The sequence below is a fragment of the Leptosomus discolor genome, chromosome 3, assembly GCF_034619465.1.
Source record: "Leptosomus discolor isolate bLepDis1 chromosome 3, bLepDis1.hap2, whole genome shotgun sequence".
In the NCBI taxonomy this organism is placed as follows: domain Eukaryota; kingdom Metazoa; phylum Chordata; class Aves; order Leptosomiformes; family Leptosomidae; genus Leptosomus; species Leptosomus discolor.
The window spans coordinates 41,077,037-41,097,023 of NC_141393.1; the positions used below are offsets into that span (position 1 = coordinate 41,077,037).

General features: G+C 38.8%; 1 protein-coding gene across 1 annotated transcript in view; it reads left to right on the forward strand.

Annotated features, from left to right (window-relative positions):
- UBR1 (ubiquitin protein ligase E3 component n-recognin 1) overlaps window positions 1–19,987 on the forward strand; it is a 76,363-nt gene continuing 56,376 nt past the window's right edge. Inside the window, exons 1-4 of the mRNA XM_086462103.1 lie at window positions 1–105; window positions 12,049–12,305; window positions 14,420–14,498; window positions 16,686–16,796. Coding sequence (XP_086318229.1) covers window positions 25–105; window positions 12,049–12,305; window positions 14,420–14,498; window positions 16,686–16,796 — 528 coding nt within the window. The 5' untranslated portion in view covers window positions 1–24. The remainder of the gene's footprint in view (window positions 106–12,048; window positions 12,306–14,419; window positions 14,499–16,685; window positions 16,797–19,987) is intronic.

Sequence of the window (19,987 nt, forward strand, 5' to 3'; positions counted from 1 at the left end):
CCGGCCGCGTCTCTCGCTCTCAAAATGGCGGACGGAGCCAACGGCGGACCCGCAGCAGGAGCGGTGGGGGGCTGGGTCCCTGTGCGGCCCCGGGAGCGAGCCATGGTGAGGCTGCAGCTCGGCGGCGCGGTTCCCCCTGCCCCCGCTCGGGGGCAGCCTGTGCCCTGCCCGCACTCCGGCCCCGCCGCTCGGTCGAGGTTTTCCGGGGCGCCGGGCTGCCGACCGCGGAGGCAGCCGGAGCCCCCCGCCCGAGGGGTGGCGTCCTCCGTGGTGGGGCTGCCGTGCGGCGTCGTGGAAGGGCGGGACGCGCCATTGTGCGCCCGTTGTTGCCGGCGGGTGACGGCGGCACCTGCCGAGGCGCGACCGCGCAACGGCTGCGGGCTGCGGTGCCGGAGCACGGGGCGTGCGGGGAGGAGAGCGGGCGGCTCGCTGCCCCCCTGCGCCGCCGGCGGGGCCGGGGCGCGCACCCAGCCGCTGCCCGGCACGGCCCCCCGGTCTCGGCGGCCTCGGCTGGCTGTGGCCCCGGCGGCTGCTGCCTCAGTCCCGGAGAGCCAGCCCTGCCTTGGGCCCGGCGGGCCTCTGTCAGGCGCCCCAGAGGTTTGTCGCCAGCTCCCCGCAGCATTTCCCGCCCCTTATCCCGTGTCTTTGTTTGACCTTTACGTAATTAAACGAGATCAAGGTTTAGAAAGCTTCAAAGACTGTCCTGCGTCCCTAAAAGGTTGTAGCATGTACATGCGTCTTTTATCTTTTTTTCTGACTTTTCTTGTCTTAATTAAAGGTGATTTTACTGTAGAACAAAAAAGGCTGAGTGACAGAATATTGTTCTGCAGAGTGTGAGTGAAGCAGCAAATAGTGAAGATTAGGAAGGGTATAGATGGAGACAGTTGTTTTTACTGAACAGAATTATCACACACGCCCCCCCCCCCAGTGAATTACTTGAATCACCTATGTATTTAATACTCCCTTTTTGAACACACTGTGGTGTTGAATGTATGTAGTGGTGCTAGGTAAGGGCCTTCTGTGCTTTCCTTCACAATCTTGTGAAGTGATCACTGGGTTACAAATGCTTTTGCTAGATGAGTTTAAAACCCGAAGGCTGTCATTTTAAGAAAGGGAGTCTGAATGTATGTTACATTTTCCTGCAACAACCTGAATACGTAGTATGGTTTTGAAACTTATGTTCTAAACTTAATGTCAGTTGGGCACTTACAAGCCTGTAGAATAGTTATGTTTTACATGAGGCTACATACCATTAATATAATTAGGAAGATATAAAAAGGGAGATGTTTACTCATGGAACTTCTCTTGCAGGTGGCAGTGCTAAGCCAACAACCATTATTTGTTGTACCTTTCCTCTCAGAATTGTAAGGGTACCTGCAAATCGTAAGGATGCAGTCTCTGACTACAGAGCCATTTCTACATGTATATATACCTTTCTGAGTATATTTCTGTGGCCGTAACGGGCCTATGTGTGGATTTTTTTTAATGTTAGAAACAATTTGATTTTAAACTAGTAAAAATCTAACTTGATTGCATTACAGTGACAAACAATGCAATCTGAGTCGGGCAACTTCTTAAGCTTGAGAGCCGTGTATAGAGTCAGAGAGGTACCGAGAGTGATAGTTGTAATTGGCAGTGAAGATGGAATCAATCTTTCATTACTGGGGAGCATAAGAGGCTGAGTTAGCGCAGGCAGTGTATAAAACTGATATAGTAGCGTTGTGAAAAACAGAGGGAACATGTTAGAGATCCTCAGCTGCTCAAAGCTGATGCTGGTCCACTAAACTGTCTTAAATTTTATGCGGTTTCAGCCAGTTGAGAGTCTCTGTGCCAGAACTACCATTATTCCAAGAGAGGTGGATGGCCATCCAAGCAAACTGCAGGAATTTTGACAGGGAGTGTGGGGTGAGTGTGTTATATTAAGGGAGAAGGGGAGCTAGGGATATGGATTTAGGTTGGATCTGACAGCATTCATGAAGTTGGATTGCAAACCTGGCTGTACTGGTGCCAGACAGCTGTAATCTGGAAGCAGTACACCCAATTTACTGCTGTACTGAAGATAATACTGGTTTGGTGGAACTAACATATCCTGACTGTGTTTTCACTGTGGACAGCTGGTCTGAATGTCCTTTCACTGCAGTGCTAGAATCGGGAAGTTGAGAGAATGTGGAGCAGAAACAACTGGCTGCATGGAGTGAGCTTCAGCCTTACTGAACCTGTCAAATCTGTCGCAACATCATCCCAGTCAGACTGACTCTTGCTGTCCTTTTTCATCTCTGGCTTTGGGTGCCATTGGTTGCAGTGCAGCACCACATCTGGCTGCGTGACTAGTAAACCTTCCCAGAGTGCTGGGTGCGTGATGCAGGATTACCTGAATGATTCTGCAGGAGCCAGCCTGATTCTGGAGTAGATGGTGATGACTCAGGTAATAAACTCGTCTCCACCCAGCTCAGCTTGCTTGGTGGTTTCTTCTGTGCATTTGACTCCAACTCTTCGGGTTGGATGGCTGTAGTTGGAAATACCTGAGTTGGCATTTCACTGTGTTAGTTGAAGTCAGATCCCGTGTCTGCCCTCTACTTCTCTGCAGTGGCTTCCTGAGGTGAGCTACCCTGAAAGAGAGAGGGCTGAATTTGGGCTGCCGTGGTGCTGACCTAGTAGTAAACCTTGTCTATCAAACTTAAGTTACTTTCTTTTCTTTCCCAACAGCTTCTGCAGTTTGCTTGGCTGACTGATGGGCTGGACTTGGCTTGTCTAGCAGTTGTCTAGCAGGCGTTGCTGGTGGCCTAATAAAAGCCTGCTTTGCAAGGCTGGATCCAGCCCTTTGGTTGTTTGTCCATCTGTATTCTAAACAAATTCCAGTTTGACTCCTGCCAGCTTTGCTGGGTGCTGTCTGGAATATACGAGCAGAGTTTACATGTTAAAATATTTCAAATATTTTAATTTATACCAAATCTTAAAATTTTGATGTATGTATTCCTTCTCAGTAATATTTGTGAAGGAAAGAGATTTTTTTTTTTTTTCAGAAGTCCCATCTTTTGTCATCAGTCAATACTTCTATACAAAAATATAGATGTAAGTTGGATAGTGGTGTACAAGAAGACAGAAGCTTTATTATTAGGATATTTCTTTAAAGACAGGAAAATAACTTGATTTTGGATTTTAATTTCAGAAAGCAAAACATGATACAGGTGCTTGTGCATTCTAAGGTTTTTTTCAGATTTTGTTTTGTGTCATTCAATGCTATTATATAGTTGAGAAAAGGCATATGAGGGGCCTGGCTTCTGTAGCCATGTTGTAATCAAGTAGTAATATGGGGAGGGGATGCTGATATGCAGGCTATTTCTTGAGATTAATGAAATCTCAGTCAGACATCTTATTTTGGAGTTGCAGTGACTTCTTCCAGTTTTAAATCTACCTGTCCTAAACTGAAATAACCTGCTTAAACCAGATGACACGTCTATACAATTTTATATCAGTTTATGTTAAGCTAAACTAGTTTAAAATTTCTTCTTTAGGTAAACCAGCACATCTGTTTGTGTAAATAAGGCCTAAATTGCATATAGTCAAAGCCACTGTTTTTAGAACAGTGCAGTGTATTAGCAGAACAGTGTATACTGCACACTTGCATCAGCATCCAAGAAGTGGAGTCCGTGAACCTACAACAGGGAGCTGGAGCATCGCCAAGGTCTTGCTTGTGTCCTTGTGTATTTAGCACTTTATGAAGCGCTTTCATTTTGCTGTGGCATTGGACGGTGCTGTGGTGTTTTCTTCCTTGTCTGCTTTCATGTTTACTCATTCTTGGTAATTTTTGTGACTTTTGTTAGTGCAGTTGTGAACTGTGATTGTGAAGGTATCTGTCATCTTTGCTCAAGTCCACATAAAGTGCACAAATGAGGGTTGCTGTAATTCTGCTGTAATACTGTTACAGTGCTGCGAGAGGTATGTGGCTCCAGGAGAATGTAGCTGCAAGTGGATGTTTCCGATAGCATGCAACTGTTTAAGTGGTTTCTAGATCCCAGAGCAGTAGAGAAGCGAGGGATAAACAGGTTGGTTTTGATGTATAAGAGAAAGTATTTGGGAGATGCTGAGTGCTAAATACAGAGAGATTTACCTGAATTTATATTACACATTCGTTCACTGCAGAATTAGACTATGTATACAATGGATCTTAAAGTTCATGATCGTTGGAAAATCGGGTGGTTGTAAGAAGAGTTTGAGGACACAGGAATTAATACAAAAACCTAGTGGGTTTTTTGTTCCCCCCCCCAACATAACTATACCAAATTAATGAATTACTTCCTTATAAATATCCACTGTAGTTACAATTTTTGAAGTGCAGTCTGGGGCGAAGAAATTTGATAAATATTCTGTTTCTTCGGGTGTAGGAGACCACAGCATGGATGTTGAGGATCAAACAAGGAAAGAAACAAAGCCTTTCCTTTATTTTTCTAGAAACAAAATAAAAAGGATCTATCAAATGAATAGTCATAACTTAAAGAAAAACTGAGATTTTAAAGTCTTGCAGAATACTACAAATAACTCTGCAAAGATGATGATTTTGCTATTTTTTCTAGGGAGAGTAACTTTTTTTTTTTTCCCAAAACCATTTTGCACGTTGTTTTGCTTTAATATGCGATAGTGAATTCCTGTTTCCCCTAGTGTTGATGTGTTAATTGTGCATTGCTATCCCCCTAAGGCATGTTTGACCAAAAAATTTGGAACATGAAAGATGTTTAGATTTCAGGCCTTGAAGACTTGGAATTACTTCTAGAATTTCTGGCTAGTTTGTTTTGCTTGTTGAATCTACTTAGTAGAATCCTATTAATTTTGTAGCATGTTTAGGCTAGAGTGTCCATTTGGTAGGCAGTACGATAAGAGGTATCTGCAGCATGGCAGAGAACTACAGGCCATGATTTCACTTCGAATGTCTCCTTGGGCATCTGTTTGCATTCAAGCACTTACCCCCATGAACTGACAGTGCGCTTTTGTGATTTTGGAGATGACTGTGCTTTAAAACTGACACCTGACCTGCAGTTTCAAAGAGGTTGAACAGCCTGGGTCTGTGTGTTGGTTGCCCTGAAGGCAACATTCGTTTTAGCTGTCCAGCAGCCAAAACAGTAACTGATGGTGCTGGTGGTTACTTTTGCTTCTCTGGTTGTCACTGATTTGCTCTGGTTCAGCTAAACTAGTTCTCATTGGAGATGACTGGAATCACGGTAGATTCTACTGTAGACAAAGCTTTAGTAAGCTGCATGTTGTTATGAGTCTCTTCCCCAGTGGGCAAACACCTGCGTCATTAAAGCATCTTTTAACATTAATTGGCACCCTGCTTTGGCTTAGAGGCCAAAGTTTAAATTAATGTAGAGATCAAACAGTTCTTTTATGTCTTCAGGTCAGAGTTGATGTTTTGTTAGGACAATGTTAGACAGTCTTGAATGTTACCCGTGTTGTGCCAATAGCAAATAACTTTTGAAACCAAACTTGCTTCTTCCAGTGTAATTACCGATATCCAGAGCAGACCGGAGTTTGGTACGTGGCTGGTTCCCAGCTATGTTATGTAAAGGAGCCATGTGACTGATGTGTCAGAAAACAAATACTTGTAACTGAGTTCTAAACAGTCGTTTTTTTAAGCTTAGATTCTCTACTAAAGTGTTGGCTGTGCTTTGTCTGAGAATGTGAAACATGTAATGAACAGCTACATAGTGCTTATGTAACAAAAAGCATCGAGTGAGCTTCCATTTTAACTCCCTGAACTGTGCCCTGCCTGAGATAGTAGAATTTATGCTTCTAAAAAAAAGCCCAGTTTGATTTAAGGCAAGGGAGAAAAAAAATATGCTAGTTAATTTCAAGTGCTTATTTTTGAAGCCTCTTCTTCAGGGAATATATATATCTTCCAGGTTGAAATTGATTGTCTTTTTATTTTTACTAAAAATAATGCCTAGGTGTTCTGTGCTGCATTTGGATCTTATTTTCAGTGCATTAGAAAACTGATCATTTTAAAGCAAAATAAACAGGAGAAGTTGAACTAAAAATTGAAAAGCAGAACCTTATATGAAAGTATTAGTTCAAGAATCTTTTGAAGTTTGCTTTCTAAAGAAATGTTAAGTATTCTGCATACTTATCAAAGAACTTCTGGGTATTTGTCCTTTTAGAACGTCTTTTATTGTTGCTCTGTTAGAAAAGATCAGCTAAAAGGTTTTCTGGGATCTGTTGTCCTGCTAATCTCTGTTTAACTAATAACAACTGTTCTGTGCATTAAAGTGAAGCATCCTTTTGTGTTTGGTATTTATGTTGAATGTACCTGCTTGAAATCAGTATGTCCCTGGCTTTTCATATATTTGCTTTTAAAATTCTACTTCTACCAACCATTTTGACAGACAGCTGGTATTGCCATCTCATGCTTGATATTTAAGTCATGAACAACCTAAGCTTTTTTACTACTTCTTTGAACGGGAATATTGGACCCAAGTACAGGTTTTAGTTTGTGCTGCTGGAAGTGTCTATTCCGTCATAATTTGTTATTTAATGTTTATAAATATTAATACTCCTTATTTTCACTGATAACATTAATGTTATATCTAAAACTAGTCTTGAAATTTATACAGTCACTTTTTCACTAAAAGATCAGTGTGTCAGTCAGTGCAGTTAAAGTAGTGCTTAATGCAAACCATTAGTTTGAGAAGACTTTAGAATTCAGGCAGAACTGTGCTTACAATGTAAGATCAAAAATTGTCATGGAAGTAATGGCTACTGAATTAATATACGTAATAAGCCAGTTGCAATGATAAAGAAATTCTGTCATAGTGGTAAGAAATCTCATTTGATGCTTGAGCTGTAGGTGAAAAGTGAATTGAGAGAGTTTATTGTTAACTTTTTTCTCTTTTTCCATGTATACTTACTTAGCTCTCATTCATATTATTATTTGTAGTATTCACAAATGAATGTGTTTGTGAATGACAAAATTAGATATAGATATACTGGATATATCAATGACAGATATTTTGCCGTTTTTATAGCAGTATTTGTAGGCAAATATAATTCTTGATCCTCTGACCTTTTCTGACGTGATACTTGTTTAAAGGGTTTGGAAAAAGCCTACAAACTGTCCTTTTAGGTGTAGGAGAAACCTGCTTGTTTGGTTGGAATTGACTTTTGGGAAGATCTCTGCATGCTTACACATGGGAAGAAATATTAGTAGTCTGATCCCACAGAGGAGGACATCTTTCCATGCAAGATGAGACAGAATCATTAGGAGATAATCTCTTAAGTGGTATTGTGAGGTACTGCTTCTGTAGTCCTATTCTTTTGAAGAGCCATTAAAGATTACAGATTACTGCTTTTGTTATACAGAACGAATCCAATGTCTTGGACAAAACGGTTGCCATCTCTGCTCTTTCGAGAAAACTGCTTACGCTTGAGAAACACAGCCTTGCAACTCCTCCTGGTTCCTTTCATCTCCCTTTTTCATGCAGTTTGAGAATTAACTGTCATCTTAAAAAAGGAGAACGTGACAGGAACGCTTGATTAAAGGAGGAAAAGAGATGAGGCTGGAGAAGGTTAGAGAGACATGAAGCATAAAAGAAGAGACAGGAGACAAAGCGAGTCTGTGACATGCTCTTCACTAGTGCCAGGTTCCCGAGTGTTGCCGTTCCTTGCTGTTCTCGATACCTGGGAATGCCCACCAGCATGGTGTGGGTGTTGGTCCCTCTGCAGGGAGGGTCGTGGTGTGCTGCTGCTGTGGTTACTCCCTTAGCTGGTTCTGGTCGTTGTTTGTGGCAGCGTTATTTCTGGGCCATGCATATTTCCATATGGTCCGTGTGATGGTGTGGCTGTTTCTTCAGCTAACTTGTAATAAAAATGAGAAAATGACCAAAAATCCCATCAAAAGAACTTTACTAAGGTTGCTAATACAGATATTTAAAAGCTGAGAAATTTCAGAATTCAAATTTGAGGTGAAGCCTTAATTTACTCCAAATGTATGTGGAGGTGATTTTTTTTTTTTTCTGAATTCAGTAATTTTCAGCCCAAAAATATTTTCCAGTGGAATAGTGTCAATTGGAATGGAGTGTATTGAGGCCTACTTCCTCTGGGCTTTCCTCTGAGTTACAGTCTCTGGGCCCCAGTGAGTAGGGTGTGAGCGCCAAGGGGCTGCGGAGAGCTGACCGATGGTAGGATTTTAGTTACGTGATCGTGTTTTTATCTTAATTGCCTTATCTCATGACCTCAGTACACTATTTAAAATTTATTCTTGAGTGGAATAAATTTGGAAAATTACTCTTCTGTAGGGCTTACTTGTAGCAGAAATTGAAAGATCAATAGAGATGAAGAAAGAAATGAGATTTCTCCTGGTGAAGACATTTGAATCGCAGAATGGTTGAGGCTGACAGGGTCACCTAGAACAGGTGGCCCAGGACCATGTCCAGTTGGCTTTTGAATATGTCCAAGGTTGGCAACTCCATGCCTCTCAGGGCAGCCCATTCCAGTGCTGGGCAGAAAGCTGCACTGCAAGCCCCATCTCTGCTTGCAGCCCTTTTGCAGAGCTCTTAGGCTTTGCTGGACTCCCAGCTCATCCTGTGCATAGGATGGTTAGAACTTAATTGATGATGATAGAGGTTTGAGTTGCTCTTCACCGGTCAGTATATGGTTGATAAAGTAAAACTAACAATTTATTAATTTATATGATTTTTATGTCTGTAAGCAACTGAGCACTTGACAGGTATGTACTCATATAAAGGAGTGTGTGAGCAGAGGGAAGGTGGGACTACCCAAAGTGTTAATCAAAGTATTCAAACCTGTATTTCAGTATGTGTGCACAAGGGGACCAAGCTAGCGTTAAACAGTCAGGCTGAAATTATGGGTATGCTTTATTTGGCAGCTTCTGTATTTTTGATAGTTTTGTGTGTAATTTTACACAGTTGAGTAGAGTATACTAAACAGATTTTGATGCAAGGAATAAATTACTTCTAGGACATGCAAAGGATATGGGATGGGTCTGAAGTTTAGCCTGGTGCAGCTTTGAGAAATAAGAAAAAGAATATTCTCATTTCTCTTGTGAATATAATGGATATTTCCTGGGTGATGTATAGGTTGAGGATATAACTTAGTGTGTTTACCAGAAGGCAGCCAGCCTGCTTGAGAGAGTTCTCTCTCATTCTGTACTTCCCGTCCTCCCTTCTCTGGGCAACATATAAGTAGAATCAAGAGCTTTGCACAGAAATGCTTGAAATGCTTGTGCCTTAGACTGTGTGAGAACCCATTCTACACTTCTGGCAGATTTTCAAGAAAGCTTAGCCCTGTGTTTCTTGAAGCTATGATGTACTGTGTTCCAATAATGCAGAAGCTAAACTTACACCATCTCTTGGGAACATGACTTACTAAGATAGAGGAGCTACAGACTGGGATTCTCTTGACCTTTGGAAAGAGAGCATGCTAAGGGGTCACATCCCACACTCCCCAATTTGAACAAATCCATAACTGAATTGAGAGGGGAAGTTGCTAAAGCCATAGTGCAGTATAGGTAAGTTAAAACAAAAACTGAAAACAAGATACAGGAGGAAACATTTTGAGGAACATTGAGTTATGGAGTTTAATTATGATAGTTTACTTCCAGTCATCTTAAATCAGACATATAAGAAATAGACACATGTGATCAAGGAATTCAGTTTTCAGTTACCTTTTACAATTTTATATCTTTCTGAGAACCCCTATCTAAGTGTGATATTTTTCTAAGTGTTGTTATGCAAGTACTTTATAAATTTGTATTTAATTTTCTGTTGCTTTTTACAATTTGGTGTCTTTATGCCCCAGGTAAGCATAATTTTTATTTAAAAAAATTGTTGCTAGCTAGTTGAAAGATTTTAACAACTTAATTAAAATAAAAAGGCAATCAGCTGATTTGTTTCTTTTTCCTTTTGTTCCTTAGCACTATGAATATGTGAAAATAAATACATACCTTTATATTTGAGTGCATGTATGCATATGTATACAGAATACATATGTACTACATGCATGTGTATGCTAAAGTTTTTGTGACTGATATGGTGATCACAGTGGTACTTACTGCTCAAGTAATAAATCTGTTCATGATCTAGAATTTTTGTTAGAATTGAAGTTTAAATAAGTGGTTCCCTTCACTTTGTGAATGAATCTTCATTTTCCTGTATTTAAGGATGAGTTGAATGCTTTGTGATTCAAGAAATCTGATTAGACTGGTCAACCAGCACTTATAAAATAGGGATATTCTAGGATGATTTGAGGACAAATTTGTTCTCCTGCTTGATCACATCATCCATGGTTTCTCTTTTCTGTCAGTGTCTGCCATGCGTTTTCTTCCATAACTTTGAGTTCTTGGATCACCATCATAAATAAAGTAATGGACTACCAAAGGGTAATGCTAAAGAAGATTAGAATCACAGAATGTTTTGGGCAGGAAGGGACCTGTAAAGGTTACCTAGTCCAACCCCTCTGCGGTGAGCAGGGACACCTTTAGCTAGATCAGGTTGCTCAGAGCCCTGCCCAGCCTGGCCTTGAATGTTTCTGGGGATGGGGCTTCTACCGCCTCTCTGGGCAGCCTGTACCAGTGTTTCACCACATTCATTGTAAAAAATTTCTTCCTTATATCTAGTCTAAATCTGCCCTCTTTTAGTTTAAAACTGTTACTCCTTGTCCTATCAAGGACAAGGATTGATGGCCAAAATATCAATAGAAGCCTCAGGCTAAAACTAAACATGTTAGAAGTGTAGTGTGTCTTACTAAAGCTGTAAAGTAAGTGTTTTACAAGAGCCTTGATGGGTAAACTTGTTATCTGATTTGCAACGGGGGAAAAACAAAAGCTATTTCTAAATCATGTAGCATAGAATCATAGAACTGTTTCAGTAGGAAGGGACCTTAAAGATCATCTAGTCCAACCCCACTGCCATGGGCGGGGACACCTTCCACTTGCTCAAAGCCCCATCCAACTTGGCCTTGAACGCTTCTAGGGTGGGGACAGCCACAGCTTCTCTGGGCAACCTCTTCCAGTGACTCACCACCCTTGTAGTGAAGAACTTCTTCCTAATACCTAATCTCAGTCTTCCCTCTTTCAGTTTGAAACCGTCCCATCACTACCTTCCCTGATCAAGAGCCCCTCCCCACCTTTCCTGTAGCCCCCTTTAAGTACTGGAAGGCCGTTAGAAGGTCTCCCTGGAGCCTTCTCTTCTCCAGGCTGAACAGCCCCAACTCTTCTCAGCCTGTCCTCACAGGGGAGATGCTTCAGCCTCCTGACCATCTTTGTGGCCTCCTCTGGACCTGCTCCAGAGGGAACAATGGGAATAATGTGAAAGAAAGAATATTCAGACTTGAAGGACAGAAATAGAAGAATTGGAGAGAACTGGAGTAGTTGCAAGTAAAATTAGGGACTTAAATTAGGAAAACTAAGAACCTCAAGTCAAAACACAAGTACTTTTATTGTCTTATAAATATGAAATTGCATTTTAGTCTGGTCTCCCAAGGACTTTAAGCTTATATAATCAGTTGGGATCTTTCTCCCTCAGTAACTATTGAACCCTGATGACCAGTTTCAACAAGATTTTACTGAAGGCTAACAATTTCAAAGACCATTAAGTTGCTGCACATTTTGTGACTATCAGGAGGCTAAGGAATGAATCCCAAACTTATGTCCCAGCTAAGACAGGGAAACCCGCCGCTGCTGCTCTTTCTATTTGTCGGAAGCTGAACAGACATCAAGATTTGTGTCTTGGCTGGCCTGCTGGCAAGCATGTAGTTGAAAATTAGTTAGCACACAGGTTCCTCTACAGTAGCATAGCACTTGCCAACGCTTGCCTCAGAGTGTTTTCGTAGAAGACTTCAAGGGAACAGAGGTTACTCTGGTGGGTACTAAAAGGAAAATAGCAGATAAGTTCTTGGGAAACCATGGTTTCTTGGATTTTTTTGCTTGCAGAACTGACTTTTGATGTGGAAAAGAATTCTAGATTCACAGTAGAAGAGCTTAATCCTGTTTTCTTTATATTTATTTATTTATATTTATCCATGGGTGTACTTTTCTTGCAGTGGTGTGATGAAAGATTCAACTTCCAAGCTGCGTTTTTACAGTGCTTGGCAAAACATGTACCAAATATTTACTCAGCTGAAATGGACCCCTTGCTGGAGAAACAAGAAGAAATGGTCCAGGAAGTAATATTATACCCCCTGGAATGTTATTTGTTTGGGGAAGACCCAGATACATTCCTGGAGAAACTACAACGAAGTGGAAACTCCCAGCTCTGTGGGAAGGTTTTCAAAGGAGGGGAGACAACATACTCTTGCAGGTAAGAATGAAGGTGTGTTAACGTAAAAGTTCCCATGTGAGATAATGCAGCAAAGTGGTTCAATAAAGTCAGCTGCACTGCTAACTAGTCATTGCTTGTGTCATGGTAGGTATTTCCTTGATCGACAGTGGCATTTGCTTCACATTTCAAACCATTTAGAGTGAGGGAAATGGCACATGAAAAACAGGCCCTGGCAGAGAAATAGGAAAGGAAATGGAAAGCAGACTGAAGGTACTGAAAGCCGTTGGTTGAAAAGAGTGGATGATAGGGTATGAGTATGGGATCTGTACCCGAACTGAGGGACAGGCATAAAAATCTGTGGACTCTGCAGTACTCACCCTTTCAAAGTCTTAAACAGAATGCAGCATTTCTGCACATCATCAGTAAGCAATAGTTGTGTGACCATTGGTTGTTTTTTCACCTTCTTTCTCATCCTGGAGTATATTAAAGATGGCAGCGCATAGGTTTGATAGAATCCGTTTCGTTAATTCATATTAATACAAATAGGTAATATGAATAGTACAAATAATAATATATTAATATTAAAAAGCCAGAGGTCTTCGTGGTGGATGTAAAGATTGCAACTGTGCTGGCAATTCATTAAAATTAATATGATGCTATTGTCATAGTTTATTGTAGTTTTCAGCTTATTTTGAAAGCCTAGAAAATTTCCTCGGAAATACCAAAAGAATATTATTAAGGATGAAGAATATAATTATGGCTAAAAAAATCTAGCCCTTAAAATTTAGGAAATGTTGAGAAACAAAAGCTCTCAGTAAACTGTAAGGTTTTAATCAATCACATAATCTTCAGCTTTTTCTAGGAATAAGTTAGAGTTGTGTTTGAAAGGAGAATGGTCCTTGAAGAAGTCATTACGTGTTTGCCAGAAAGTATGGAGGGAATGTCACATTGGATTGTATGAAGGAAAAGGATGGTCAAAACAGTTCACTGCTGCTGTAACAGTAATAATTCTGTTCCTACCTCTGCAGAATTCTTGTATGATAGCAGGCAAAAAGACAAAGGTGTATTTGTCAGAGGTGGTCTCTTTTTTTCTTAATTTTTTGAGTTCCTGTCTTACAAAAGTGTGATAGTATTTGTACAAAATGCTGTACTTAGTATTGCAGCTGAAGCTAAATATACATTTGCTTTAGGCTTCTAAAATGCTAAAAGTAATAGATACTGTGAAATACTAAAATCTAAATGTCTTGAATTGTGCATTCAAATCCAGCAGGCACTTCTGGCTTAATTTTTCTTTCTTTTAACTTGTCTCGCAGTAGATTTATGGTAATAAATGAATGTTAGTGAAGTATTAAATTATTGTAATGATGGTTATCATCTAAAGGTTTGAAAGGAAATTCATTCTGTAATGAGAATTACCATACTATTTCAGTTGTATTGTAAAGGAGGCTTGAATTAGATGTTGAACAATGGCATAAACCAAAAAACTTGGTACATTGTCATTAAACACCCATCATCCTCATTTTGCATAGAATGAAACAGAATTTAAAGAAAAGAGAGTGACCAAGTTTTAGGGAAAAAAAGGCAATGTAAAAAAGCATATGTATTTAGGACACAGGGAAAAGTGGAATTGGGTTGCCCATGAGTGTAATTCTGGATTTTCAAGTATTTGAGTGCATGACTGAAACTGTTGAAATTAAATTTCAAAGTATATATTATTTGGCTAAATTCATAAAGGAATTCTTGTTAGATTTTAACTTCTGTTTTAAAAGTTAGAAACATAACCTGGCAGAACTGTGGCAAAAGTTTCATTAGCTAACTGGCTACAGTTGTTGGAAACAATAATAAAGGTTACTTCAGAGTCATCATGGTTTTTGATAGCTGCTTATTCTTAGCAAAACTGTGTTAGCAACAAGCTTTGAAAGTGGAAATTAAGCATGTTTCTGATAGAATCTGATATAACAGGTTTGAGTACATGGTTCGAGCCTAACAAGATTGGCTTTCATCTTCTTTCTGTGACATGGAGTAGCCAATGTTTTTATGATTTGAATGTAGTGTTAATCTCAGGGGTTTTTTTCAGAGCAACTTTTTCTTTTGTGCATAAAAATTCCATGTGTTTGTTTTAGCAAGTTTTCCAGTTACCATTTTTGTTGCAGAGACTGTGCAGTTGATCCAACTTGTGTGCTCTGTATGGACTGCTTCCAGAATAGCATTCACAAGAACCACCGGTACAAGGTAGAAAAATCTTATAGTAAGAAATTGTACTTGTAGCTTTAGAGAAGATTTTTTTGAGGCTATAATAAACTGTATATAAACCATTAGTAATTTTTATTTAAAAAACAAAATCTGGGATTTACTAATTAGTTAATTCTCTCTTTCTCTCATGTTTCTAAGTACATAAAGCTTCTTTTTAAGAACAGTAACTTTCTAATTCAGGAATCAAAGGGTAAGGGAGTGTTTATGAATGTACACATTATTATTCTCTTTGGCAATATCACAGAAGTGTATGTCAGACCAAAAAGCTGTAGCCAAAAATGACAGTCCTGTCCTGAGTCCCAGTCAGTACGGTTTGGAAATTCAGAATGAGTGTGCGTAAACAAGGGCCATTACTTCAGCACTTGTGTCACTTGATGCAGTCTCTATGTTTCCACTCTGCTTCTCCACTTAGATTTGCATAAACTGCTTTCTGGTTAGTGTGGACTATGGTGAAGTTAAACCAAATGTTAAGCATCAATTTTTTATTGAGGAGATTGTTCTAGAACCGTATCAGCTCTTTCTGATATCATTTTGATTCTTTTTGAGTCAAATCTTTGTTGTATTTGAGACATTCCTATGCTTTAGATAAAGAAGGATCTTTTAAATAATTCTTGGCTAACCTACTGCCTGAACTGTCACCTACTGTTTCCTTTCCAGGCCCCCTTTTTTGTTTGCCCTCTTCACTGAAAACTCTAATTTCAACAGCCTTGGAAGCAGAAATGGGAAACAATATAGTGATTTTTAAAGCTGATCTAACTCTGCTGCAAGAGGCAAGAAAATGTATAGAAACATGTATTCAATTTAATTATCTTTTATGACCAAAAAGTGAGCTAGATTTTTTTTTGCAGCTATTCCTTCTGTTCATTGACATGTCATCAGTTGAAGAGATTTGTCTTACTTGTGTTATCAACTGGTCATAAATCCCCTTTAAGTGGGTATGTTTCAATGAGAGACAGTTTGGAAGAAGGTTTTAGCAATCTCAAAATTAACTGGGACTAAAATACAATATTCTGCCCCTCTGTATAGGTCTTTGTATACTGATCTGAAAATGCATTGTAAATACTTGATTCAAAGATGTTCTGCTTGGATAATGCAAATATAACTTCCATATACACAGGCATGCATGCACACAGCTTACAGAGAGGTAAGATGCAAACCAGGGAAAATGGACAATAATGATTACAGAACAATTTGGAATCACAGCTGGGCTGAAAAGCTGTTGTCCTTTCCCTGTTTTTCAATGACTTCTTTAGGCAAAACATCAGCTGTGGAAATAGTCCAGATGGGAGCAGATTTGCAGCATTTCCATTTTAAAAATGCAATCTAAAGAGTACAGATTATGCTCTTTATAGATTCATAGAATAATATATGTTGGAAGGGACCTAAGGAGGTCACCTAGTCCAACCTCCTGCTCAAAGCACGTCTAATTAGATCAGGTTATTTTAAAACATTTAAAGAAAATAACAAATTTTTGAATGTCTTTTTAATTGGGTCACTTTGCGTTTTTATAATTATTTTAGGATTAGGGATTTAGAGTAAGCTAAAGATAATTATTTTTGCCTGAGTTTTGTCCAAACTTTTTGCCAAAACGAAGGGTCAGAATTTATACTTTTCTGAAAGTGTAATGCAAAGTTAGAGTTGCAAGATTGTATTTAGGTGCTGATTATATCTTATTTTCTTTGGTTAGAAGTGGAGGTACTACTAAATGTCTGTTTAAAATACACATATTCTTGTTTAGATTATTTTCAAACTTGACCAAGTAATTTGTAAAGAATGTAATTAAGTGTCTTTGCTACAATTTTGCTAATAAAACCTGAAATTATTATTTTGCCATTTATGAATGGCTTATTCATCAGTCATAGGCTCTTTCACCTACTTTCTAATTAAATTTGTTTGTCTTGCATACTTTTTTTACAGCAGCAACTGCATTTCCTCCTTTATTTTCTGCTCAAAAAGTTTACATTTTTTCCTCCTGCTCCTCTGATAAGCCTCCTTTTATCTAAAAAAAAGCAAAAAAATGTTGTGGTAAGTCCATTGGTTATGCAGTGACACTTGTGTTTTGTAAGCAGGTATTTATAATTGTGTTTGACTTAAATAATGGACATTTCTATTTTCCTCTTGCTTTTTATGTGCATATTTTGTGTCTGAAATACATGTTTTTTACAGATGCATAGCTCCACTGGAGGTGGATTTTGTGACTGTGGGGATACGGAGGCATGGAAGGCTGGACCGCTGTGTACTAAACATGAGCTTGGAGCATCAGGTTCTGCAAAAGAAGTAAGAATATCGCTTAAAGTGAAAAAATAAATATTGTAAACATTTCCTTTTTTTTTTTTTTTTTAAAAAAAAGCGCTTATTCCTGTACATGAAAGTTAATTATTTTGTATAATTCATGTAGCAGGTCCAGTCGAGTTGAATCAGGATTTCCTTGGTCAAGGTGTTTGTTGGGGTCAAATATACATGTTGGACAAAAACAACAGAATAGTTCCATCCCCCTGTCTTTTGCATTTCTGCCTTTGGTTTGGAATTAAAACTGCAGTCTCTTGCTCTATTCTTTGCTATGTGTATTACTCAGTTCTTGTTTACAAATAATTGGTTTCCCAGTAGTTAGTAAATGTTTAGATATAGTACTTGATTTTAAAAATATTTTCTCCTTTCCACATTACTGCATTACTGAACAATTTTTTTGTCCATTTACTTCTGGTGTGTGATCTGTCACTATAACTAAATTAAGTGCGTATGCTGTAAAACTAACCTCTTATGCTAGGATGTCTCATGTTTATTGTACCTCATAAAGCAGCATGTTAATGAGAAACATGCCATCTTATAAATAGTTCTCAAAGGGAATGTAGGCAAATCAGTTGCTTCATGTAAAACTGGAGTCCTACATTCTGAGATAATCAGGACAAAAAAACCCCTTAGTATTTGTCATTGCAAATATACCCATAATTCCTCCTGGTTTTGTTGCAAAAGCATTGTTCTTCATGATTTCGCAAACAATCAAGTGGAAAAGAAATGAAGAGCACTGATCTTGCAGAAAAATGAGACGAAGTTTTCCTTCACTAGTTCGTCCTTCAAAACCCGTGAATCTTAATGGATTTCAGAGATAAAAATAGTTGAAGCTTCAAGAAGAGGTCACCTTATTACCGCCTGGAGCTTGTCACTGTGATGTTCACCTGCTTCTACTTCAGTAAGGTCTATTCTGCTGTGCAGTACTTATCCCTGAGTACTGAGCCATGTGATATATGTGTGGCTGATAAAAAATATTACTTAGGAAAACCTGAAATCAAAAGAGCCAAGTTGTTTCCTCAGTGTTAGAATACCCAAAAATAGCTACAGTATGGTTAATTTTACTGCTGTTGCTGTTACTACGTTAAGTGTTTGATACTTTTTCCAGCACATTCTAGAGGCGTTTCCACAATAAGAAACTAGCACAGTTCCTCTTCGGGTAGTATTAATTTTTGTCTGTATGTTCTGAAGGAAATAGGATTTTTTTGCAATGCTGGATTCCTGGTACTGTTGATAAAGGCATATGGGAAGGTACAGAGCTCACATGTCTACTAGCTTCAAACCCACCTTGGGATACTATGGAAAATTTATGTTACAGGATGCTCAGTATCAGATTTCTAGCTGATTGCTAGGAGGTCCTTATCATATCAGGAAGAGCATTTAGCAGTGGTCTTAAGACAAAATGTTCAGATATCAGTTGAGAATTAAGTGTTCTTTCACTTGAAAATTGTTTCCAGCCAAAGCATCTCCATTGCTCAGTGATATTACTTATGTCTCAGGACCAGTTTGTCCAGTTTGTCGTACAGACAGTAGCGAGCATACATTATGGATTTCACCTGTGATGGCTGACAAAAAATCATGCAGATACCTGGATGAATGTAGACCTATGAGGCATATTAAGAACTTTAACAAAGAGATTCTAAACAAAATACATTGTATCTTCCAGCTTTAAAATTTAGTTCTCTGTATGAGATCTTCTAACAGTTGTTTCAGCACTTTAGTTTTGAGAATAATAGTATTATTTGGTTTCAGCATCTCTGACCAGAGTCCCTAAAATGGTTTATGAAACATTTACTTCCTGCTGGGGAACTTGTTTCTCTGCAAGGTACAGATTTTCATCTTACAGATCTGGTATTTGCAACTCCGATGGCATATTCTGCTTTTTACCTCCTTTTCATACAATAAAATAATAAAAACCTAAATGTTAGGTAAAACACCAAAACCTTTATCAATTTTACCAAAAGACTGTTTCACTCTTTGTTAAAATCACAATGCCCAAATTATGTGGGCTATTTTCAAAACCATCTTCAAACAAAGCTTGAGAGGAAACTGCATGCATTCAGAGTCCGCAGCATTTTATTTCTGTTTGGATGAAGATAAGCTGCTCAGAATATTCTTCAGGCCATTTGTATCCAATCGAGATAAGGTTAAAGGATAGATCATATCAATAATGAGAGCAGCTAACACAGTATCTCTTGGTTGTAAACTTTACTGAGAACTATAATCCTACATGTGATGAAATAGGGAACGTTTCATGCTGCTTTGAGTAATATTCCTCTTCCAATCTCTGATAAGGTCTTTGGTTGATTTGCAGTAAGTTTGTTTGATCATCTCTTCTGTCATGGAGTTGTGTAAAGTCGTCTAAAGCTGTGTTACAACTGCTGTCAAATAAACTCCTACAGTGAGTGCTACCCCAGAGTTGTGAATGACAGAAAACATAATTAGACAATTATTCGAAGAAGTAGAAAGTTACTTATTAATATAGTTCTTTGTTGTCAGTTTATGTAGTTATGCCATCCCTTGTAAAAGGGCAGAGGTACAACCACCACAATAATGAAATGCATCAGTGTATTAATATTTGATTGCATTGCATAACAGTCTTCCTTTTTGTAATAAAAGGCTTGTCTGTCTGGGATTTTTTTATGGTGAAGAGGTTGAAGTTTGGATCGTTTGGATTACCTCGTAGTTTGTTCTTTGTTTTGGGAGTCAAGGACATTCATAACGTAGGAGTTTTCTCAGCATATTGCGCTTATTAAAAGAAATGGGTTGCAAAGCGCATTGAGAACAGACATCTTGCACATTCCTTTTTCAGCATGTTTTCTGACAGTATAGAAGCTTATCACATGCTTTTCAGACAAAGAGCACTCTTTTCTGCATGATCCTAACCAGTATTCCTTTAATTACTTGTAAGCGCAGAGGATGTATCATGCCAGGGTGTATAAACTTACTCTGATCAGGTAGAAGCAAATAAGAGGAATGTGTTTGCAGTATGTTTGTCTGCGATGCAGAATGTGGTAAAAATATGCTTGGGAACTGGCTGCTATTTTTAAAAGGTAGATTAAGTTTAGAGGTTGAGCTACAGAATGACCTCCTTTTAAAAACAAGCCCTTAATAAAGGACAGGTTTCAATCTACAATGTTAAAGATAAGTACCAGAGTTTTTAGCATTTCTGAGATAAT